Below are 23,256 nucleotides of genomic sequence, written 5' to 3' on the forward strand. Positions count from 1 at the left end.
TGAATGGTATAAGATAGGGGTCCAATTCCATTCTTTTGTATGTGAGTGTCCAGTTTTCCCAGCACCGTTTCTTGAACTGCCTATCCTTTCTCCATTGAATATTCTTGGCTTTCTTATGAGATATTAGTTGACCATTTATTCACGGGTTTATTTATGGGCTCTCTGTTCTGTTCCATTGGTCCATGTGTATATTTTATGCCAATATCATACCATTTGATTATGATGGCTTTGTAATACACTTTCAAATCAGGAGGTGTGATGCCTCCAGCTTTGTTCTTCTTTCTCAAATTGCTTTAGCTATTCTGGGTCTTTTGTGATTCCATATGAACTTAAGGCCTTTTTTGTTCTGTTTGTGTGGAAAATGGCATTGGTATCTTGATAGAGATTGCATTGAGTCTATAGACTATTTTGGGGGTAGTATGGATATTTTAACAATACTAATTCTTTCCATTCATGAACGTGGGATATCATTCCATTTATTTGTGTCTTCTTCAGTTTCTCTCATCAATGTCTTATAGTTTTTGGCATATAGATATTTCACTTTCTCGATTAAATTGATTCATAAGTACTTTAATGCTTTTGATGCTATGGTAAATGGGATTGTTTTCTTGATGTCTTTTTCATATGGTTCACTGTTAGTGTATAGACGTGCAACTAATTGCGGAATGTGCATCCTGCAACTTTACTTTATTCACTGTGATCTTGTTTTTTATTTTTTTTTTATCTCATTTCATCATGGTCACAGAGTGGCTTAGTCTGATATTGGTGTTCTTTTTGATGGGTGATGTTCAACATGAGAACAATATAACCCAGCTGTAAGTGTCAGGTGATTTCGTGATGGAGAATGGTTGTGTAGGCAGCAAGAAAAAATTGAGAGACTTATATTCTCAATGAGAGAGACAGAGATTTCTGGTGTGGACAAAACCAGGTGTAGACGGAGCCAGTGAGGATGACCACACCAGTTATACAGATACAAAGGTTCTTTCTCTTGCACTCCTTCTCTATAATATAATATAATATAATATATATAATAAATGTTATATAATAAATTAAATTAAATATATTTATATATTATAAATAAATATATACACTATATATTAAATATTATATAATAAATCAAATATATAATATTTAATATATATTGTATTATACATATTTTTTCATTTGAGTGCATAGTGAGCAAACTTGGGTGCCACTGTGCTAAGAGGTAATGGAAACAGGGCTCAAATCTAGATCTGCCTCACTCCTGTGCACAGGTGTATAACCAGTGAGATCTGGCTCTACCCTCTCTTAAAGATGAGGCCAGCACAGAAGAAAAGACTAAATTTGTCGGGGGGCGGGGGGAGGCATTTTCACACAAGGAAGTGAGACAACAGGCAGATCCTAGACTGTGGTAGCCAGTGAAAGGTGAGGCCCAGTTTGGAGTAAGTGAGGTGTGGCTGTCTATGCTCACAGCAATGCATTATCACACATACCTCCTAGGATTTCTACAGGGGGAGAGCTTGTCATGTTTGAGGTTTTCAACCATTTTCTTCTCATGTTGATTTTAGCGCTCCATATACTGTATAATGGGTACATGGTACTTTCACCAGTAGAAAGTCAATTTCCCTTCCACTATGGACCTTCACCTCTGCAGTTTTAACAAACAGCTGTGCTTGTGCCTTCTGCCAAATAGTTTCTTTTCCCAGCTACTGAAAATGGATTGACTCGATGGGAGGTCAAGGACTGCTTTGTATTGGCCATATTTGTTTTGAGAAAGTAATGGATGGTACTTAAACTGGATTTTGGTGTGCCGCCAAATTAGTCAAGTTCAAGGGTTTCATTCAAAGTACCCAGGCATTTTAGATACTAGCCCTTTGTCCGATATGTCATTTGCAAATATCTTTTCCCATTCCGTTGGTTGCCTTTTAGTTTTGTTGGTTGTTTCCTTTGCTGTGCAGAAGCTTTTTATCTTCATAAGGTCCCAGTAATTCACTTTTGCTTTTAATTCCCTTGCCTTTGGGGATGTGTCGAGTAAGAGATTGCTACGGCTGAGGTCAGAGAGGTCTTTTCCTGCTTTCTCCTCTAAGGTTTTGATGGTTTGATGGGTATTGAGGAGGGCACCTTTTGGGATGAGCACTGGGTGTTGTATGGAAACCAAATTGTCAATAAATTTCATATATATAAAAATAAAAAAAAATAAAAAAATAAAAAAAAACAAAGTACCCATGTATGTGTATGAAGGCATCTTCATTTTAACATCAAACTCCGTAGTTTGCGTTACATATTAGCAAACATGTCATAATGCAGATTTTAATTGTAATTATTAAAAATGAAACTCTTTTTTTTTCTTTTTTTGAGTATTTTAATGAATTTTTATTTATTTTTTTTCAATATATGAAATTTATTGTCAAATTGGTTTCCATACAACACCCAGTGCTCATCCCAAAAGGTGCCCTCCTCAATACCCATCACCCACCCTCCCCTCACTCCCACCCCCCATCAACCCTCAGTTTGTCCTCAGTTTTTAACAGTCGCTTATGCTTTGGCTCTCTCCCACTCTAACCTCTTTTTTTTTTTTCCTTCCCCTCCCCCATGGGTTTCTGTTAAGTTTCTCAGGATCCACATAAGAGTGAAACCATATGGTATCTCTTTAATTGGGAGAAAACAAATCCGTTTTGAGAAACACATATTTCCTCCAGGGATTGACAATGGCATTCTTACAATTGTTAACTTGTTTTCATTGAGAAATGATATACAGCTTTCCTTCTCTGTTAAAAGCAACATCTGGGTGATAGATATCCAGGTGATAAACAACAGAAATAAAAACAAAGAATTGTCTCAAATAGTCACAGTAAATTGAAGCTAGATTTTTGAATAGTTTTCAGGTATCCAAAAGGGAACCTTAAAAGTTTACTAGGTTTGTGAGTGTTCTGTGGTGTTACTAATTATTTGCATGTCCTCCTCCATCCTTTCATGCATTTTCCACACTGTCTAAACTGAGGGGGAATTTCCATTATGTTCATAAACAAAGCCTATAAAATTACATCCAATAATTAAGGCAAGGCCAGGTGAAGCAGTAGGAAGAGTAAAGGCTTTTGCTTCAGAAGACCTGGTTTCCAGTCTGGGCTCATCCAATGAGTAGAAGCATGACATGTGGCAGTGTGGGATGTTGAGATCCCAAGTCCCAGCTTCCCCATTCAAGGAGTGAGGATTCTCTTCCTCATAGGGTCTTTGCCAGGATTTATTGAAATCACAGGGCAGTGAAGGTTACACAAACGCTTCAGCCTCAGCTGTGCCTGGAATCCGAGGCTCAGTTTCCTCATCTGTAAAGAAGGAATCACCATGTGGACTTTGTGGTTATGTCAAAGGGATTAAATGTTATTATGTAGATTAAAATATCAGCCAGTGTCATATTATACACACCATTAATGAGAATATAAAGAAAGATGCCATCTCCCCAGGGGTTAATGGAAATTTTTGCTTCCTTCTTTAATGCCTTTTCTGATTTCTGAAATTCATTTAAATACTATGAAATATATTTCAGAGCATTCCACAAAGCAAATTCTTTAAAAACTTTCCAAACTTGCTGGCAAGGATGTGGAGGATAAAGGTGCACTTTTGGTGGGAATGCAGATTGGTGTAGCCACTGTGGAAAACAGTATGGAGCTTCCTCAGAAAATTTAAAATGGAATTGCCATGTGATCCTATATATATATATATATATATACACGCACACACACACACACACACACACACATACACACACACATATATATGTATACATATGCATATACATATACATGTATACATATGTATATGTATACATATACGTGTGTGTGTGTATATATATACATATATATATGGTGTAGACATATATGGGGCTTATATATACGTGTATGCATGTTTATGTGTGTGTAGGTGTGTGATGGAACATTACTCAGCCGTTAAAAATAATGATATGTTGCCATTTGCAGCAATATGGATGGACCGAGAGGGTAAATGTTAAGTGAAATAAGTCAGTCAGAGAAAGACAAATAACATAGTATTTCACTCATATGTGGAATTTAAGAAACAAAACAAACGAATGAAGAAGAAGAAAAAAGAAAGAATCAGACCACAAAACAAAACCAAACAAAACAAACACTCATAAATACAGAGAAAAAATTGGTGGTTACCAGAGAGGAGGTGGGTGAAGGGATGGGTGAAATAGATAAAGAGCATTAAGACCTCACTTATTGTGATGAGCACTGAGTACTGTACAGAACTGTTGAATCATTATATTATAAACATGAATCTAATATAATGCTGTATGTTAATTATGTTTCAATTAAATATAAATAGATAGATAGATAGATAGATAGATAGATAGATATAGATAGATATAAATATATATCACCACCACCATGAACAACAACTTTCTAACTTGGCAGTTCTACCTCTGGAAGTTTCATTTGTTCTGTGTCATGCAAATCCATGCCTCCTCAAAATTACAGATTGCCATTACAGTACTCTTATTGGATCTTTTAGAGAAGGAAGCATCAGTCTGCAGCCTCAACAGCTTCTCTGAAGTACATGCCCTAGTTGTTGTCTGTGGGATAACTCTACAGTTCAATTTCTGAACTGACTTGTGTCCTGGACATTCCCCTCAAAAGTAGAAGAGGCAAACTTGTGGCAAATCTTCAAGGTAAAATACTTGGAAAAACTTCAGAATCTTCAGTCCGCTGTGTGAAGCCACAGCCCATGGGAACGTTTGAGCTCACGGTCTTTTGTCCCCTTTCACATGAAAGGTGTATCCCATGATGGTAAAGGTGATGGGGTTACTACATGACTAATGGTAATCAAACAAGAAGGGTGTGTCTGAGACTTCTCACAGGAAGCGAATGCTTAAGCTGAGATTGGAGGCTAAGGAAGCATTAGCCAGCAGGAGAGGAGAGGGTGGAGACTAACCAGATAGAGCAAGAAGGAAATACCTTATAACCTGGTTCATCGCTTTGGGGGGTCCAGTGTGGAAATCCTTTACACAGCAGTTTGGCATGCTGAGCAAAACTTTGTAATACTTAACAAGACAATTCTAGAAAGTTCTTGAACCCCCTCTGCCCTCTCTGCTCCCACCTAAGACCTATAACATCCACCAGCCCTCTAAGAGGTGTGTGATATTGTACTATGATTTTTCTCTGCAAAACCATGCAGAAGAAAAAGATGGTTAGGTAAAGCAGTTGGAGCATGATTTCATTTTACATACTGTTTCATCACTCGCCACACAAAATATAACTTTTAATATTTTTCACTGGAGAAAATTCAGAAATTGGAAGTCTGTGCCATCTGACCATCTGAACATATCTAGAGAGGCAGGTTGATCATCACTTAGCAGAGAGCCTTGGAAGGGGAAAGGGAGGAAGGTCCTGGTCAGAGGGAAACTTCTGGAAGATTCTGTGGAAAATGAAGCCTTAAGGGTGACTCAGAGCCCATGTACATTAAACCCAGTAGCAAGAACTTTTCTCCAGCTCTCCCCTCTCAACTATGACAGGAAACCCATATGTGTGTGTGATTGAGAGACAAACATAATGTGGGAAAAAAATAATATAGATAGATAGATAGATAGATAGAGATATACACAGGTAGGCAACATACATACATATGATTTTTGTAATGAATTTTCCAAACAGCTATATACTACAATGACATAAGTTCTTATATCAGTTATTTTTGGATTTCAAGTTAATGTGCTTATTTCAAAATCAAATGCAGTGCAGAAATGTGTATTTGAGTAATTTTTTTTGTATATTCTCTTTATCTTGTTACATAACAAGATGTATATCCTTGGTAATTTAGTTTATATTCCCCAGATATACTTCCCTGTGCATAGTACTATGCAAGTACATTTACATGAACATATATATTCTCCCAAATTTTGCTCACAATATGTATATATATATATATGGAAATATATGTACACACAAACATACATGCATATATAATTGTTTTACACATGTTTAAATCTTATAAGTTTGTAATGTATAGTTCTTATTTGAATTATTTCAATAGACTTTATTTTTTTTTATTTTTTTATATATGAAATTTATTGACAAATTGGTTTCCATACAACACCCAGTGCTCATCCCAAAAGGTGCCCTCCTCAATACCCATCACCCACCCTCCCCTCCCTCCCACCCCCCATCAACCCTCAGTTTGTTCTCAGTTTTTAACAGTCGCTTATGCTTTGGCTCTCTCCCACTCTAACCTCTTTTTTTTTTTTTCCTTCCCCTCCCCCATGGGTTCCTGTTAAGTTTCTCAGGATCCACATAAGAGTGAAACCATATGGTATCTGTCTTTCTCTGTATGGCTTATTTCACTTAGCATCACGCTCTCCAGTTCCATCCACGTTGCTACAAAAGGCCATATTTCATTTTTTCTCATTGCCACGTAGTATTCCATTGTGTATATAAACCACACTTTCTTTATCCATTCATCAGTTGATGGACATTTAGGCTCTTTCCATAATTTGGCTATTGTTGAGAGTGCTGCTATGAACATTGGGGTACAAGTGCCCCTATGCATCAGTACTCCTGTATCCCTTGGGTAAATTCCTAGCAGTGCTATTGCTGGGTCATAGGGTAGGTCTATTTTTAATTTTCTGAGGAACCTCCACACTGCTTTCCAGAGCGGCTGCACCAATTTGCATTCCCACCAACAGTGCAAGAGGGTTCCCGTTTCTCCGCATCCTCTCCAGCATCTATAGTCTCCTGATTTGTTCATTTTGGCCACTCTGACTGGCATGAGGTGATACCTGAGTGTGGTTTTGATTTGTATTTCCCTGATAAGGAGCGACGCTGAACATCTTTTCATGTGCCTGTTGGCCATGAATTATTTCAATAGACTTTAATAACACTCTTTTACTGATCAGATTTATTATATAACAGAATATTAAACATTTGCCTTTAAAACATATTCCATGTATTTTCCCAGTAATATGCATCTCTTTATACGTGACATTCTTATTTGGGATAGAAGAGTTGTTTGTTTGTTTGTTTTTTTCTTTAACATCCCTTTAATTTGTCCAATTAATTTTGTAACAGAGTTAAAAGCTTTCCTTGGGTCACATAGTTGGTTTTGAATTTCCCAGGTGTTCATGTTATGGTACCCAACAGGGTACTGGAACAACCCTCTCCCCAATGTCTTTGCCTTGAAGATGATGGTGGAGATGAAATCCCATTCCTCAGGCCTAGAGGCCTGGATAGGCGTGGCCACATGGATAGCACTGTCCTAGGGGTGGTGTGTGTGGCCCAACCAGAAGCAGAGGAAAAGTAACCTCCACCAAGGGAAGGAAATGATCATTTACAGAATTATTTTAAGCCAGAGGCACTTCACATGGTATCTCCTACAACCTAACAAGTACTCAGTTATTATCCCCATTATTTGCAGACGTAGAAGTCGGTCTGAAGCTTTATTCCACTGTGCCCTGAAGCCTTCAAGGCTTTGGATCAAGAATTCCCACTAGACTATTATTCGATGTAACCTTAAGTATTTCTTGTTTTGTTTTCTGTCATAGCTGTATTATTTTTAAGTGAAGAAACCCCATGAAAATTAAAGCAATTTCTGCACTATCGAAAGAAAAAAATTAAAAGTTTGAAAAGATGGGGTAAATATTTGCCAACAATATTGCAGAATTTGTGCTACCAGGGAAGAAAATAAAGGGCTTTTGTCTATTGGTGGAGAAAGGGACAAATGACAACAAATAATTTATGTAAAAAGCAAAATGTTTCTCCAGACATCTGGAAAGATGCCACACCACATTAACTGAAGAAATGGCAATCTGGAGATGGTATAGTAAGTAAGTGAAAAAATCAATTTGCAGAACATTATTTACGTGTTGGCAAATTTTAAAAAGTGTGTATCTATAACCACATAACTACACAGATATTTTAAGGTAGGTATACACATTACTTAAAGAGAAACACATCTGGATAATGTGTAGCAAACTATTTACATAAGCCATCTTGGATATCAGTTATTTGGGGCGCGGGGATCATATATAGATGGAAGGTGCAGAATGATTTCCATTTTCTATGTATACATTTTTAATGTTTAACATTTTGTGATTAGGCAAATTTGTTGAGAGAAACACTTGAAAATATATAATAACCAATTCACAAGAAAAGTTCATATATATTTACCACGTTATGAAAATGTTCACATGATAGTGTTTAATAAGCAAATAACAAACTTCACCCTTTGACTTGACAGTTTATCTGTGTATGTATGTGTGTTTCTGTCTTACACTTCCCTAAACCCAAGTGTTCACACTCTCATATGTGGAGATTTTTCCTCACCTCTCTCAGGGACTGAAGTTTCTCTCTCAGGGCATGGAGATCTAGGAAGGGATTGTGGGCACAGAGTAGAAAATTCCAGAAAGAAGTAGAAATTCCAGAAATTCCTGGCTGATATACTGGAGCCCAGGTGCCTCCTTCCTTCCTTCCCCCTTGCAAAGCCCTCTGGTCTGAGACATTCAGAGCTACAATTCTCACTCTGACCACTAAAGGGGCATCTACCTACACTGACTATATTTCATTCTACTCTCATTACAGTGACCCACGAAACTCTGTTGTTGTTTTTTTTTCCTTTATAGTTTCCAGATCTGGTGTGTGTGTGTGTGTGTGTGTGTGTGTGTGTGTGTGTTGGTTTTTGCTGTTGTTTTGGGGGGATGGGGGATCGGTGGTTTGTTTGCTTGTTTGTTATTATCTCTCTGGGATGCACGGGAGATAATGCCAGCCATGTGATTAGTTTCAAAACATTCTGTTACCTTGCTCCAACTTTAGCAAATCCCACATATTGCAGCAAGAATTTAGTTAGGCTACCTATGCATTTACATGTCACCCCCATTCCATGGAGCTCAGTTGCAGTCTCTGTTTCTCCAGGTAGCATCTGAATGACTCCAGGAAAACTCCAACACCTCATTAAGTCTCAGTAACCTTGCAAAGCCTGTGACTGTGATCTCAGAGTCCCGTTGTGAGGACCACATGAGAGATAAGATGCAATGTAGCAAGTACAGAGGCTGGCCTACAGCTGGCACTCAGAGTTCTCTGGGTTTGCAGAATGAGGGAACAGGATGTATTATAAGTGAATACAGAGGCTGGCATACAGAGTTCCCTGTGTTTGTAGCTGCAAGTGCCTGGGTCCCACGCCCCCTGACTCTAGTTGGCCTTTTCTGCAGGGCTGGTTCAGTTAGAAACAGTTCCCTGATAGGCTGATAGCAAACTCAGGGGGCAGTAATCACAGTAATCACCTCTGGTGCCCGGGGCTCTCTTCTCCATGGCTTTGAGGAGGGGACTTCCTGTAAGGACTCCATCTTGTTTGTGTGAGGCTGACAAAGTCATTTGGGGCCTGCTCTCTTCGTCCTCAGCAGCTTTCCTTGATCTTCTCTAAACCTCCAGCTGCAGATTCCACAGGTTCTCTTCATAAGCAGCCTGTGAGGACATTGGTGACAGGTCACTGCCTTCAGGCCACACCATGGGTGAGTTGGCCAGCATGAGGACTTGGTCTCAGATCCCCAGAAGTTACAAGGGTTGCTGGGTCCCTTCCCCCACCCCACCCCACAGGACACCCAGCCAACCCCCTTTTAGAGAAGGGGTGATGAGGGCCCAGGCTCACTCTTCTCTAATCTCTTGAGGAAATGTGCCAGGTGTGCCCTGACATTCCCATCCCGGTTCCACATGGAAAAACTCCCCTCCTATGGAAGTGGTTATGGCTCAGGTGGATTTTTTTTCACTGATTGAAGGGATAGATCTGATTTTATGTGGTCCTCACGGTTTGGAGAGTCCACAGTTTGGAGAGTGGGGAGGGGCTCCTAGGTTGGCCACGTGCGAGGCAAGGGAGTGGGGGGTTGCTGTAAATGAATATTCTTTGGATGCCTACTACAGGTGAAGGAGTGGCAGAGAACACACTATTACCCTTAACTCTTACATCGTCTATTCAGGGTAGATTGTATTACCTCCATAGAAGTTTCTTGAGGCTTGCTTTATAGCCCAGCACATGACTTATTCTGGAATGTTCCACGTGTAATGGTTATGTGCACTGTTCTATGTCAATTAAGTACATTTATTAATTTGCTTTATTCTGATTTTAAAATATTCTCCACCTAGTGGAATTTATGTCTGCCATTTTATTTTTTTATTTTTATTATTTTTTTCAATATATGAAATTTATTGTCAAATTGGTTTCCATACAACACCCAGTGCTCATCCCAAAAGGTGCCCTCCTCAATACCAATCACCCACCCTCCCCTCCCTCCCACCCCCCATCAACCCTCTGTACTCAGTTTTTAAGAGTCTCTTATGCTTTGTATGTCTGCCATTTTATATGTTACTCAAGGAGGTGTGTTAATATTCCTGCTGTAATCGTGAATTTATCCATTTATATTTTTACTGTCACTGTTTGCTCTGCACATTTTTACTCTGTGTTAAGACACGCACACAAATTTAGGATTTTGTATTGATGGCTTCTTATTGCATTGAACCTTTTATTATAATGAAACCTCCTCTTTAATCTAGTAATTTTTTTTCTTGAAAAAAATACCTTTCTTTTTAGTAATATGGTTACACCAGCTTTTGGGAGGTCAGTAAGTAAATGCTATACATTTTGCCAAGTGTTTTTTTTTTCCAAATTTTCTAGATCATTAAATTTTGCAGATGTTTCTTTTAAGGAGCATTTGATGGAATGTTTTCCTTCCAGTCTCATAATATCTGTGTTTCTGTTTGGAATATCCAGTCTGAAACTTTTTTTTAAATTTTTTAACGTTTTTTTATTTTATTTCTGAGACAAGAGAGAGACAGAGCATGAACAGGAGAGGGGCAGAGAGAGAGGGAGACACAGAATCTGAAACAGGCTCCAGGCTCTGAGCTGTCAGCACAGAGCCCGATGCGGGGCTCGAACTCACGGATCGTGAGATCATGACCTGAGCCAAAGTCGGACGCTTAACCGACCAAGCCACCCAGGCGCCCCTCCAGTCTGAAACTTTTAATGTAAATATATATATATATATATATATATATATATATATATATATATATAACTTGGTTTCTGTATGCCATATTGACTGCACATGTATTTTTATGTCAATATTTTATTTAATTTATTTTAATTTTTTATATAATTTGTTGTCAAGTTGGTTTCCATACAACACCCAGTGTTCATCCCAACAGGTGCCCTCCTCAGTGCCCATCACCCACTTTCCCCTCTCCCCCACCCGCCATCAGTATTTAAGAGTATCTTATGGTTTGCCTGCCCTTTTCCTCTCCTTTCTTTGGAATGACTTAATACTGTTTTTTTGTTTGTTTGTTTGTTTGCTTGTTTGTTTTTAGTATTAGATTGTTACCTCATTTGGCCAGACAATTAAACATCCTTAGCCATTCTTTTAGTGTTTACCTTTCTGACTATAATGTAATTTTTGTTTTCCTTTTCACAGTGTGATGTGAATTACTTCTTCAAAGCTCTTCAGACAATGAAGGAACTTTGGGACACTTTGATTCCTCTCACCCCCTCCCGATGTATTGCCATGAATTTTAATTCTATGTATATTTAAACCCCTAGAAGAAATTAGTGTCATGGTGCCATATAGTCAATACTCATTTAGACTTGCCTACATATTCACAAATGCCATTAGTCTTTCTTTCCTGCAACTGTGTGCCTCCATCTGGGATCCTATTTCTTCTGCCTGAAGGAGAACCTTTAATATTTCTTTTAGTTTGACTCCTCCAGTCACAAATTTTCTCAGTTTGTGCTACATTAACATCACTGTGAAATGTACATCTTTTCTCTAGGAATGTTTTTTCTTAAAGCATACTTTGTCTCCTATTAGTATTGTTATACTGACTTGATTATCCTGTTACTTTGGGAAACTTCTCAAGCGAGATCCCATCAAATGCCACTTCTCCACATTTCCCTCTCCTTCATTCTGGGGACATCTCCTTTAATTCTCTCCCCCTCTCTTTTGGTATTCTCCATAGTATGTCTCTCTAGGTTTTTCTGGATATTTTCATCAGATGTAACTTTCACTTCTCTAATTCCTTTTTCAGGTGGGAACTCACCTTTGACCTGTGAACCATAACACCAAACTTCCAGCATGGATTTTGTTATCCCCCTAGGGCAGAGAAGGGAATTGTGAGTTAGAGATGATAAGCAACTTGTCCCTGGTCACCTAGCCTGCAAAGGGCAGAGCAAGGGCTAACATCACAGGTTAAACCCTAGGCCCAAACCCTTTCCTCTGTGCTTTTTTTTTTCTTCTTGGCTGTGCATGCTCCCCACTTCTCATCTCCCGGGAAGTGGAGCCCCAGGGAAGTCTTTCAAACTTTTTAGCACTGTGCTGCATTTCATTTTAGACGATAAAGTCAGTGATATTTCTTCATTAGCCATGATGTTTCCCCAGAACCTTTTGTGATATTGGAACCAGTGATGTGTTATTCTCAATTTCAGGGCATAATAACACAGGTAACTCCTTACAAAGAAGAGCAAGATGCTCGGGTATTTACCGACGGAGGCATAACAATTGGTCTGGGCATGTCCGTTCTGGCATTGATTCTTCATCCCACCAGCAGCAAGATGGAGATCCAGCAACAAATGACAGTCGCATGAGCACCCGAGGAAGATAGTAAGTGACCAGTCACCATAGCTGAAATGTACCAGCCAGTGGAATACATAGCCCTGTAGCTGAATATGCCGTTCTCTTCTTCAACCTGGAAGAGTGCAGGATGATGGAATCAGGTTAATGGTTGAGCAAACTTTATTGTACAGTGGGGCGAATGTGTAATAGAAGACTTTCCAAGCATGTGTGGATTACTTCCTTCTCTCCACTTCCCCACAGTGCTCCCTATGCCATTCCATCCTGTCATTGGAGAGGCAGTTTTCAGATACAAGACCAAACGCAAGCTAACATGGAGGGAGAGCAAAAGCGTCCAGAGACAAGAATGGAGGGGGAGAAGCAGGATGAGACCTCCAGGAGCTGGTTCAAGATCACAGTGAGTGTCCTGGCAAAATGAACCCAATGTGCAGAAGGAGGTGAACAGAGGGAATTATGTTGGACTCATATAGAGATGCTAGGTACCTTTCTGGGGGAGAGGAGTGGGTAATCCATCTTTTTATTACTAAGAGTTAGCATCTTAGATCAGGTAAGGGCAGACTCAGAGAAGCAATGTAAAGGGAACAGATTGACTAAAGGGAGAATTGGGTAGGTTGTCTAAGAACAAAGGAAACTACAGCCAAGGAGAAGTAGCAGCTCCACCCTGGAAGTCTCAGTTTAGCTCAAGCTGAGTGTGGGAGGGGGTCGAGTCTCCGGGGTCTCTGTTGGACAGACAGGCTAAGGCACCCTTCCTTGAGCAAGGATCACTTGGAACTTTATATAAGGAAGTTCATGTTAAACATCTTAAGTTGATTATCTGAAGAAAGTGTTTGAATGGAAAGAAAGGTTATTTAGGAAATCCATGACTGGTACAAAAGTTCACAATAATGGATATTGTCCTATCATAAGAAATTATTTTGAAGAACCCTCCCCCCACACACACACAAAAGGTGTGAAAGGAAGACATGCTTGAGTTTTATCTTAACTTTGGGTTCCATTGTGTCAATCTCTTCTCCCATTTCTTCTCCCATTTCTTACTCTTAGATTCCATTTGGCATCAGATATGATGAGAAGTGGCTGCTGAATCTGATTCAGAAGCAATGCAGTGTCCCCTTCACCCCAGTGGAAGTAAGAGAAGACAGTGAGGCAGATGAGAAGAAACAGGGCAAATGAGCAGTGGCTTGGGTCTCATATTGTTTCTTTTGCCATTCACCCTACAGTTTCACTATGAGAAAATGCAGGCCCAGTTCTTTGTTGAGAATGCCGGCATTGCCTTCGCATTGAAGAGTGTCAACGGCAAGATCTGGAATGAGAATAATGAAATGGTGTGTGTCAAGGGCATGGCCAGGGCTAGTTAGGGGCAAGATGGCAGGACAGGGGCAAGGTCTTGCTTGATCCCAAGGATCAGATTTCCTGGTGCTTACTCAGCCCCTCTTGGGTTCCCTACAGATATCTATCTTTGTCCACCCCTCTGATGCACCCCAGTCTGTGCAGAAGGAGCTGAAGCCAGAAAATGTGGATCAGATAAAGGTAATGCAGACCCGAGACCAGCTGTGAATCTATATCCAGACCCATATCTTCTTCCCACACCTATTGCCTCCATCCCCCGTCTCTACCTCAGACTCAGAGCCACTGACCCCATCTCTAACTCTGCAGTTGACCACAAACAAAAGATATGTAGTCTCCTAACAATCTCTTAACATCCAGAGAGTCCGCTTTGCCCCTGGTATGTCTACAGAAGTAGTTCTAGGGCAGGTAAGATCAGAGAAGCCTGTCTGGAAAGGAGACTTGGGGATGGTAATGTGGGGAGGTTAACCTGAAGCTGTAACCAGCCGGGTCTGTCTCAGCCTTGTGATTCCCTCCCCTCGGCTTCTCGGAGACATGGTCACCCGAGATATTGAAATGGTACCAAATCCTAGAAACAGCATGGCTGCCTCCCGGCAGACTCATGAAAAGAACATGTTCAAGGTGAGAACTCAGGCCCAGTGCTGGGATTGATGGCAAAGGTGGGAGATTAGGTAGAAGAGGCAGATTGGTCTCAGATAACCCCTGTTGGGGTCCTCACTCTAACACTTTCCTCATCATAGCTTTTGCCCTCGAACCTGAGCGACAAGAAACCCTACCAGATGGATGGCCTATCCAACAGTATGCAGAATGCCTCCAGCATCGAGGACTTGAACCTCTCCAACAGTGAGGTAAGGTGTGGTACCCAGATCTTTCTTTAAAAAGAAGGTGAGAGTGCTCATGGGGTGGTGGCGAGAGTCAGGGAAGTGGATTTGTTGGAAAAAGAAAGGGCCGGGGGTGCAGGGTCATCCTGGACATCTTTCTCTGATTCTTGCGTTTCCTTCCAATAATTACTCCCCTGAAGTCTGCAGGGGAGTTGGACAAGGGCAAAAGACTGCAGCGAGAAGACATGAGTGCAAACAGAAGTCCCCTGTGCACCACCTTTCCCGATAAGTCAACCAACATAAGGTCAGTTATACTCTCCGTCACCCTGTGGGACTCTGAACTATGCCTGACGGTGCCTGCTTGGAGGGGACAGCATCCCTGTTCCTCTGCGAGGAACAGAGGCCCTATGCTCTTCTCTCTCTGTCCGTCGCCTGTGCTTAGGGGTCTCCGTTCCTTCCTCTGATCCTCTCACCTGTTTGGTCTGAGGTCTGTTTGCTGGCTATCTACACCCAGCCTTCTCTAGCATGCCCTCCCCAAAGTGTGATCCATGAATCAGGGCCCCCCTTCCTCACTAGGACCAGAGTGACTGCTGTGCGCCACATGCTGTGACCTGGACTCACAAGGGTCCTCCATCCAGGCCAGGGCCTCATGCTGAGACAGGCAGTCCTGCCTCCCTGCTGAGACAGGGATTCCTTCCCTTGTTCTGAGAGGGACCCTCCTTTCCTTGAACCAGATGTATCCCCCCTCCTCCCGTCAATTCCAGGCAGCCATGGTGGCTTTCCTGCCCACGCTGAGGGCTGAGGTCCTGGGGGGCTGCCATCATGACATCTGTTCCTCTGACCCAATGCCAGGAGCTGGGCCCTCCTTGAGAGAAACCAGGGTTCCCTGAGTCAGGGGGCCAGAAGTGGGAGACTGCCAGGGAGCAGAGGGCTTCCTCAGGCAGGAATGGAAGGCAGAGAGGAGAGGAGCTTGAGGAGATGAAGGACAGGCCTCTCAGAGGCACCACCCCCTTCCCACCCCACCCCCACATGTCACATCATCCAGACTGTTCCTTCAGTGGAGCCCTGGGTAGCCTGGCAACGGGTATAATGCCTCAGGGAAGGAACCGACTGGGACAGGCACAGGTGCACTGGGGCCATCAGGAGGGAAGGTGGTGATCATAAGAGGGGGGACCACAGACCTTCAGCCCCATGTTGACCTGGGGATTGATACTCTACTCCTTCTGGGGAAGGTCTTCTGCCCCTGTGGCTGCCCCATTCCCCATGCCCAGCTCAGACTGAGCTCACACAGGTGACAAAGTTTCAACCAGCATCCAATGGGCCCCCAGCCCAACACCTGCATATTTTCCATTCCTACCTTGGATGCCAGGGCCAGCCAGGGCAAATGAAGGAATGCGCTGCAGCTGGGGAGACATTTCCCCCTTCTTTTCTCTTCCTCCTTGGCCCCACCACCATGGTAAAGCTTCTTTCTTTTCCCTTTGCTTTCTCTTCCTCCTTTGTCTCTACTCCCCTGTCTCTCTCACCTCTCCCCTCCTTCCTTCACTCCTTCTGTCCTCATCCCCATTCCTCTCCCTCCCTGTCTCCTGGGTCATGCCTCACTCACCTCCGTGCCCCAGCATTCTGGGCCATCCCTGGGGGTGTCATGGTCCTGCAGAATGCTGGGCCCCTAGTGAGGTACCAGAACCCTGGGCTATCACCCCATTCCCTCTTCTCTCTGGAGTATTCAGTGCGGGCCTAGAGGAAAGAAGGGAGGCAGGGAGGGGAAGGCAGCCCTGGACCCTGGGATCCAAATGTTGCTTCTGGTGAATCTGGAGATGGGAGTCAGGATGATCTAGGTGGGAGCCACCCAGGGGGAAAGGGAGGGAGGAGGGGGTCAGGCAGAAGAAAGGAATGAGAAGGGATGGGGAGAGAGAGTGTGTGCTTTTCCTCTAAGTCAGTCCACAAGGGAGGTGCCAAGGGCCCTGCAAGCCTGGGGCACTGCAGTGTAGGTGGGACGTACTGGCCATGTGTCAGGTGTAAGTGTGCTTGCTCCCATGATGGACACCTGCAAACTTTCACTGACTTTTCTGTTTTATCTGGATTTCTGCAGCTCCATCCTGGAACTGTTTTCCAAGTTATTATGCCTGGTAGGTGTATTCTTTGATCATTGAGTCCTCTACTGGCACTGATGTCACCCCAAACCTGCCCAGAGGCCATTTAGGTCTTGAAGAAGTTACAATTTTCGTGACCCTTAAACCTCATGGATGTGCAGATCTATGTGGAAACCCAACAAGGGCTCCGGATCTCCTTCAGCCACGTTCTCCACAGGCATCAAGCACCCCAAGACAGTGATCCCAAATGTAGCCTTGCCCATGTAATCTCCATGTCCCTTTCATATCTGACCTCTGAGCCTCACCCTCTCCTGGGCCCATCCCTTTCCTGATTGTCCATAATCCACTCCTGGTCAGCAACACTCACTTCCTCTTCCTTTCCCCAGGATGGCCAGGAGTCACCTTCACCAACCAGCGTTGGTATTGCAGCCCACAAGAGGTTACCAACCTGCAAGGTGAGGAGGGCAGATCAAGCCAGGTTTTGGGTGGTGTGTGAGGAAGGGATATCATCTGTGGTCCTGAGGGCTGTTGTGATTTCAGGGAAGCTTCTTTGGATCTGATGCACTGAAGAGTCTGGTCCTGCAATTCCTGCAGCAGTAAGTACTCCTGGGAACCTGGGAAAGTGGAGGGCTAGGATGGTGAGGCCACTCAAGCTCAGGACTGCTGACTGTGTCTTGAAGTCTCATTTGAGGTCCAGACCCCAGATAGAGACTGTCCTCATTGTTTCCCCACAGGTACTACTTGATCTATGACTCTGGAGACCGTCAGGGTCTCCTCAGTGCTTACCACGATGAGGCCTGCTTCTCCCTGACCATTCCCTTCAACCCCAAGGAGCCAGCCCCGTGAGTGGCACAGCTCAGACTCTGTTCATGGGCTTTGTGGCTCCCAGCAGACACAGGGCAGCTCAGGAAGCATGCACACTGGCCAGACCACCACTCCCTGTTCCTCTTTCTCTCCCTAGAAGCAGCTTGTGCGAGTACCTCAAGGAAAGCAGGAACATGAAGAAGGTCCAGGACCCCTGTGCGTGTGTGATAGGGGAAGATTGGGCAGGGGAAGGAGATGTGAGGGGCTAATCATAGGACCCAGGGTGTGGCAACCCCTGATCTTCACTTGCTTCTCCGCCCCCCCCCCATAGACCTGCGTGTTCAGCTGCTGAAGCATACAAAACATGACATTGTGCACTCCCTCTGTGTGCTGCCCAAAACTCAGCATGACCTCAGCTCCTTTGTGGTGGACATATGGTTCCAGATGGTGAGCACCTGCTTCCTCCCAAGGGTAGCCCTCAGAAAGCCACAGGTGGGTAGGAAGTGTAGGTGACTTAGCACCTGGGCTCTTCCCTTTTAGGACTTGATGCTCTGCTTCTCTGTCAATGGAGTGTTCAAGGAAGGTGAGTGTGTGTAGAACCTCCTCCTCAGCTGCCCCACTGCCCCTTCCCTGGTGGTTGGGCTCCCTCTCAGAACTCTCCCAGCTTCCCTGATTCCTGTTGTGTTCTCCTGTCCTCACTCTGTCCTCAAACCACCCTGGTCTGAACCAGGTATATGCCTGTCTACCCCACACAGCTTGGGCATTAGGGACACAGTCTGTGGAATTTGATAGCTCTCACCCTAGATCCTTACTCTGTGAACTTGGGCTCTGAACCTGTAAGTTTTGAGGGGTATTCATTGGTCCCAGCACATAGTCGGATCCCTGTCATGGGGAACAGATTGCCTTCCCCATTCAGAACACTCTGACTCCCAGAGAAAAATTGTCCCCTCCAGCACGAATGAATATCAAGTCAGACCATGACTGGGAATGCTGTGTGAGTGTGTAAAGCATGTGGAATGCTAAGGGGTGGTGTTATTTGCTTTTGTTGTTGAAGTGGAAGGAATGTCTCAGGATTCTGTTCGTGCCTTCACCCGGACCTTCATTGCTAACCCTGTCAACAATTACAGGTGAATGCTTTGTTGTGGGTGGATCACCCAGTTCAGTATGAATTCAATAGTGTCAGAATGGAGTGGTAATGCAGGTGTTCTCAATGTTGTAGCAATCCACCTGTGAAATCCAAAGAGCAGTGCAGCCTAGTGTTTAAGAACATGGGCTCTGCAATTGGATTATGTGTTCTCTCGGATCCCAAAATTCATTAGGGTTGTTACCTTGGTTGAGTCTGTGACAAAGTGTCTTCCTGTGAAAATGGTGATTAGACTGACCAATCCTTGTTCTGTTATACAGGGTAATTGTGGTTATATAATTGTCCCTGGTGTGGGAATAAACTTAGTAAAGTAAGTGTGGTAGACAACCTTTCCATGGTTGGCTATGTGGGAATGGTAAAGTTACCAGCCAAGGAACCTGGATGGCTGTTACAGTAGGGGTATGGAAAGGATATTGTTATTGAGTGGATGTGGGAGCAGAATTGTGTTTGGGGGTGTGGGGTTGTCCAGCATTCAGTTGTTTGAGAGTGAAGTTTTTCTTTCAGTCTAAGCATCGTGCACGATTACCTGTTTGCGAGGGACACCAGGCTCAAGGACACCCAGAATGCATTCCCTATCACAGTGCCCACACCTTCCTGCATCTCTTGCCCCACCCCTTTCCCAGAAGCAGCGGGAAATGGTGCATACTTTCATAACCCAGTCTGGAATGAACTTCCAGTAGTCTCAAAAGTGAGTGCTGAGGGTGCATAGGAATAATAGAAAGTTGGGAGAAACCAAGGAGTGAATCATGACAACTTGCAGATAATTTGTTTTCCTTGTTTATTTCACTCCTTACCCTGAACATTATCCTTTCATTACATATATGGTAGGCTGTTTTATTTTTATGCATGTATATATTTACTTATTTATAGATAGGCAGTTTTTCAAAATTTTTAAATGTTTATTTTTGAGAGAGAGAGAGAGGTCAGGGGTCAGAGAGAGAGAGAGGGAGACACAGAATCTGAATCCAATGCCAGGCTTGAACTCATGAGCCTTGGGATCATGACCTGAGCCATGGTCAGACACTTAGGTGACTGAGCCACGGTGCCCCTAGGCAGGTAAACAACAACAACAACAACAACAGTAACAGCAACAACAACAACAACAACAACAACATTTATTCATTACTTTTCTAAGTCCATGGACCCTGTTCCTTTATTAGCAGACAATGTGGTTTCAGGAGTTTTTCCCAGTACACACTGCACAGGGCTCATTCTGCTGCATGTGTTGCAGTAAATGTGGAGGCATGTTTCCATTGATTGGATAGATTGGGAAATGGTACTGTATATTCAAGTTGTCTCCACTTTGGTTATAATTGATGTCACTTGTCTTTCCTCCACCTCAGGTGACTTCATGACAGCCCCTGGGACTACACTGGTTCTTGCTCTGCCGAAGGTGAGTACTGGGAATTCACGCCGAGTGAGCAGAGTTTGGGTAGCCTGGGGATGAGACTCAGGGCTTGTGGCTCTGCTGATTTCCCAACTCCCTCCCTTCACTCCTTCCAGGCCAAGCACATGATCCCAGAGGAGGTGCTCATACAGACTGATCCAGGATCTTGATAATACAACCCTGACAAGAAACTCTTGGGTGTCATCATCTTCATCTTCATCAGCTTTGTTGTGTTCCTCCTTCTGTCTGAGTATATCCCTGTGACTGAGCGGGAAGTTTACATGCAGCAGGAAGCCAAGTTTTAACTGACACTAATCCACGCAAAAGATCAGTTCTGCATATTTGTCTCACTCAGAATCCCTGATTCTTTTGATAATAAATGACATTACATGTTATGTCAAATCCTTGAAAAATCCATGTGAGGAAGGTATTATGACCACTGTTCTACTAGGGAGGAAAAGGAAAGTCAGAGAGAGTCTGCAACTCTTGGGACATAGTGGGATGGGGTCTCAAATTATACACCTCCCAAATTCCAGGCTGTGTGTTTCCCAGGGCCATATTTCTTCCATGGTGAGGGACTCTGTAACTCTGGAAAACCTTGTAATGGTGTTTTGTGCCCCTAGTATATTAATCACATATTTTTAGGCAGAGAACAGTGTTACATTCTTAGTTAAACAAATCTATTCAAATTGTAAAGCAATGTATTTGGAGAAGACAGCATTAATGAGCATAAGATAACCTGAAAAGAAAAAAACATGCCCTCATGTATGACTGACTTTGACATATAAAGAAATCAGTAGAGAGAAGGTAAACTGATATTAAAATTGTTATTAAATGCAATAGGAATATCTAAGAAATCAATGAAAAGCTTTGCAAGCATAATAATCTACAAAACTACAACTGAAAACATTGTGATAAGGTAACAAATGAGTAAAGAAAAATAATGGGTGTATTTTCAGAGAAGAGAGAGAGAGAGTGCGCGCACATGCGTTGCAGGTGTCTCTATATTAATGTGTTAGTTTCCTAGAACTGCCATAACATTACAATGAAGTGGATGGTTTAAAACAGCAAAAATCGATTGTCTCACCATTCTGCATGCCAGAAATCAAAACTAAGGTGCCAGAAGGCCATGTTTCTTTTGAAGGCTCTTGGAGAAAATCCTTTCTTGACTCTTCCAGCTTTTCATTGCTCTTGTTTTGTTGTTGCTGTTGTTGTTGTTTGTTTTGTTTTGTTTGCATTTTTGTTTTTTGTTCGTGGCAACATAACTCATATGTCTGCTTCCATCTTCACAAGACCATATCTCACCTAAATATCAATTCAAAAGCCCCAAATCTCATCTAAATCAGATATGGGTGAGACTCTGGTTATAATCCATGTGTAGGGAAAATTTCTTTCCATCTGTGGACCTGTAAAACCAGAAAACACGTTATCTACTTCCAAAATAAAATGGTGCTAAAGGCATCAGTTATACATTATCATTCTGAAAAAGAGAACATGAAAGGATTAAAAAGTTACTAGTCCCAAGAAAGTTTGAAATCCAGCAAAGTAAATTTTGTTAGGTTTCAATACACAGGAATAATCTTTTATGGCTTGGAGATCTGTTCTCTGAGCTCATAGGAATTGCCCTGCTCTCTCTGGCCCTGCATCTGCATCCATGTCTTTGCCCTCATAGTCATTCTTTCTTTTTCTTGAAGAATGACACATGTTATCAGCCAAGTACCTCTGCCATCTTGTTTCCTGCCTTTAGAATCACAGAAGTCTGCAGGCTTCCTTCATTTTGTCCCTCCTTTGTTGTGTCCAAGTCAAGCTGGCAATGTTTTGGGTAGTATAACACTCTTTTTAAAAACCTTATGGATCTCCCATGTATGCCTAGGGTATCCATGCCAACAGAAAAGAGGGTTCTCCACAGATACTTGCTGCATAACCTCATCTTTATTTCTGGACTCTGCTGAGAAGTTGGTTGGATCCATTAGTCACACATCTAATGTCTTCAGCAAAAGGTGTTCAGTCACACTCAGCTGTTTTTCCAGAACACACTTAAAATCTTTTGCAACTTAAATAGACTGAAAAATTTCCAAATCATCAAGTGCTGGCTCCTTTTTACTTAACAATTCCTTCTTCAATTTAACCCTTTCCTCTCATCTTTTAAACAGCATGGAGAAACCAGGGTGTTTACCATAAACAGCAGGGACAATTTGCTTGGAAATCTCCTCAGCAAAATATTCAAGTACATTGTTTACAAATTCTGCTTTCTACCTAACCAAGCATAATTCAGTGGAGTTTCTCCTCTCTCATAGGAAAATTTCTTTTCCTACATTTTCCAATAATGTGTTCCTCATTTCTGAGACCTCACCAGAAGCAACATATTTCCACGAACAGTCTCTTCAATACCACCTAGGCTTTTCCTGCCATGCCTTTCAAAGTTCTTTCATTCTCTACCCATTTCCCAATTCCAAAGCTACTTCCACATATTTAGGTATTTATTTGCACAGAACTAGATTCCAGATACTAGAATATTTGTTAGTTTACTAAGACTGCCATAACAAAGTTCTACAAACTGGATGTTTTAAAACAGTAGAAATCAATTCTCATGGTTCTGGAGGCCAAGAATCCAAATCATAGTACCAACAGTGTCATGCTCCATACAAAGTCTTTAAGGGAAAACCTTTCCTGCCTCTTCCAGTTTCTGGTGGGTATGGAGTTTCCTTGGCTTGTGGCAGCAGAACTCAGATCTCTGTCTCCATCTTCACATTGCCTTCTTCCCTCTGACTCTGTCTTCTACTTTTCTGTTTTTAATAAGGAAATGTTTTATTAGATTTAGAATACACCCTAATCCAAGCTGCTGTCATTTTTAGATTTTTATCTTAATTATATCTGCAAAGACCCTTCAGATCACTACTTCCTGGGAAGCCTTTATGTTTATGATATCTGCAGCTCAGCTGACAACCAGAAATCCTCTTGGGCAAAAACATCCTAAGGGTCACGAAGAGCTTAGTACAGGATCAAAAACCCACAGAAGGTCCAAATGCAATATGTTCTGTTTACTTCATGCCTACTCTACATTTTCATAA

At 42.4% G+C, this 23,256-nt stretch overlaps 1 protein-coding gene across 1 annotated transcript in view; it reads left to right on the forward strand.

Moving 5' to 3' along the window:
* LOC124509298 (nuclear RNA export factor 3-like) overlaps nt 1-20,490 on the forward strand; it is a 38,495-nt gene extending 18,005 nt beyond the window's left edge. Inside the window, 20 exon segments of the mRNA XM_047075807.1 lie at nt 9,383-9,493; nt 11,444-11,525; nt 12,451-12,625; nt 12,839-12,992; nt 13,637-13,720; nt 13,813-13,917; nt 14,042-14,122; nt 14,249-14,318; nt 14,472-14,560; nt 14,961-15,064; nt 16,850-16,886; nt 17,237-17,305; nt 17,391-17,446; nt 17,585-17,692; nt 17,812-17,870; nt 17,986-18,101; nt 18,195-18,237; nt 18,709-18,781; nt 19,303-19,486; nt 20,374-20,490. Coding sequence (XP_046931763.1) covers nt 9,383-9,493; nt 11,444-11,525; nt 12,451-12,625; nt 12,839-12,992; nt 13,637-13,720; nt 13,813-13,917; nt 14,042-14,122; nt 14,249-14,318; nt 14,472-14,560; nt 14,961-15,064; nt 16,850-16,886; nt 17,237-17,305; nt 17,391-17,446; nt 17,585-17,692; nt 17,812-17,870; nt 17,986-18,101; nt 18,195-18,237; nt 18,709-18,781; nt 19,303-19,486; nt 20,374-20,490 — 1,917 coding nt within the window.
* Nucleotides 20,491-23,256: the final 2,766 nt, after the last annotated feature.

Source organism: Lynx rufus, unplaced genomic scaffold (assembly GCF_022079265.1).
Source record: "Lynx rufus isolate CCGP_SWC_20201006 ecotype Redwood Valley unplaced genomic scaffold, mLynRuf1.p SCAF_14, whole genome shotgun sequence".
NCBI classification, from domain to species: Eukaryota; Metazoa; Chordata; class Mammalia; order Carnivora; family Felidae; genus Lynx; species Lynx rufus.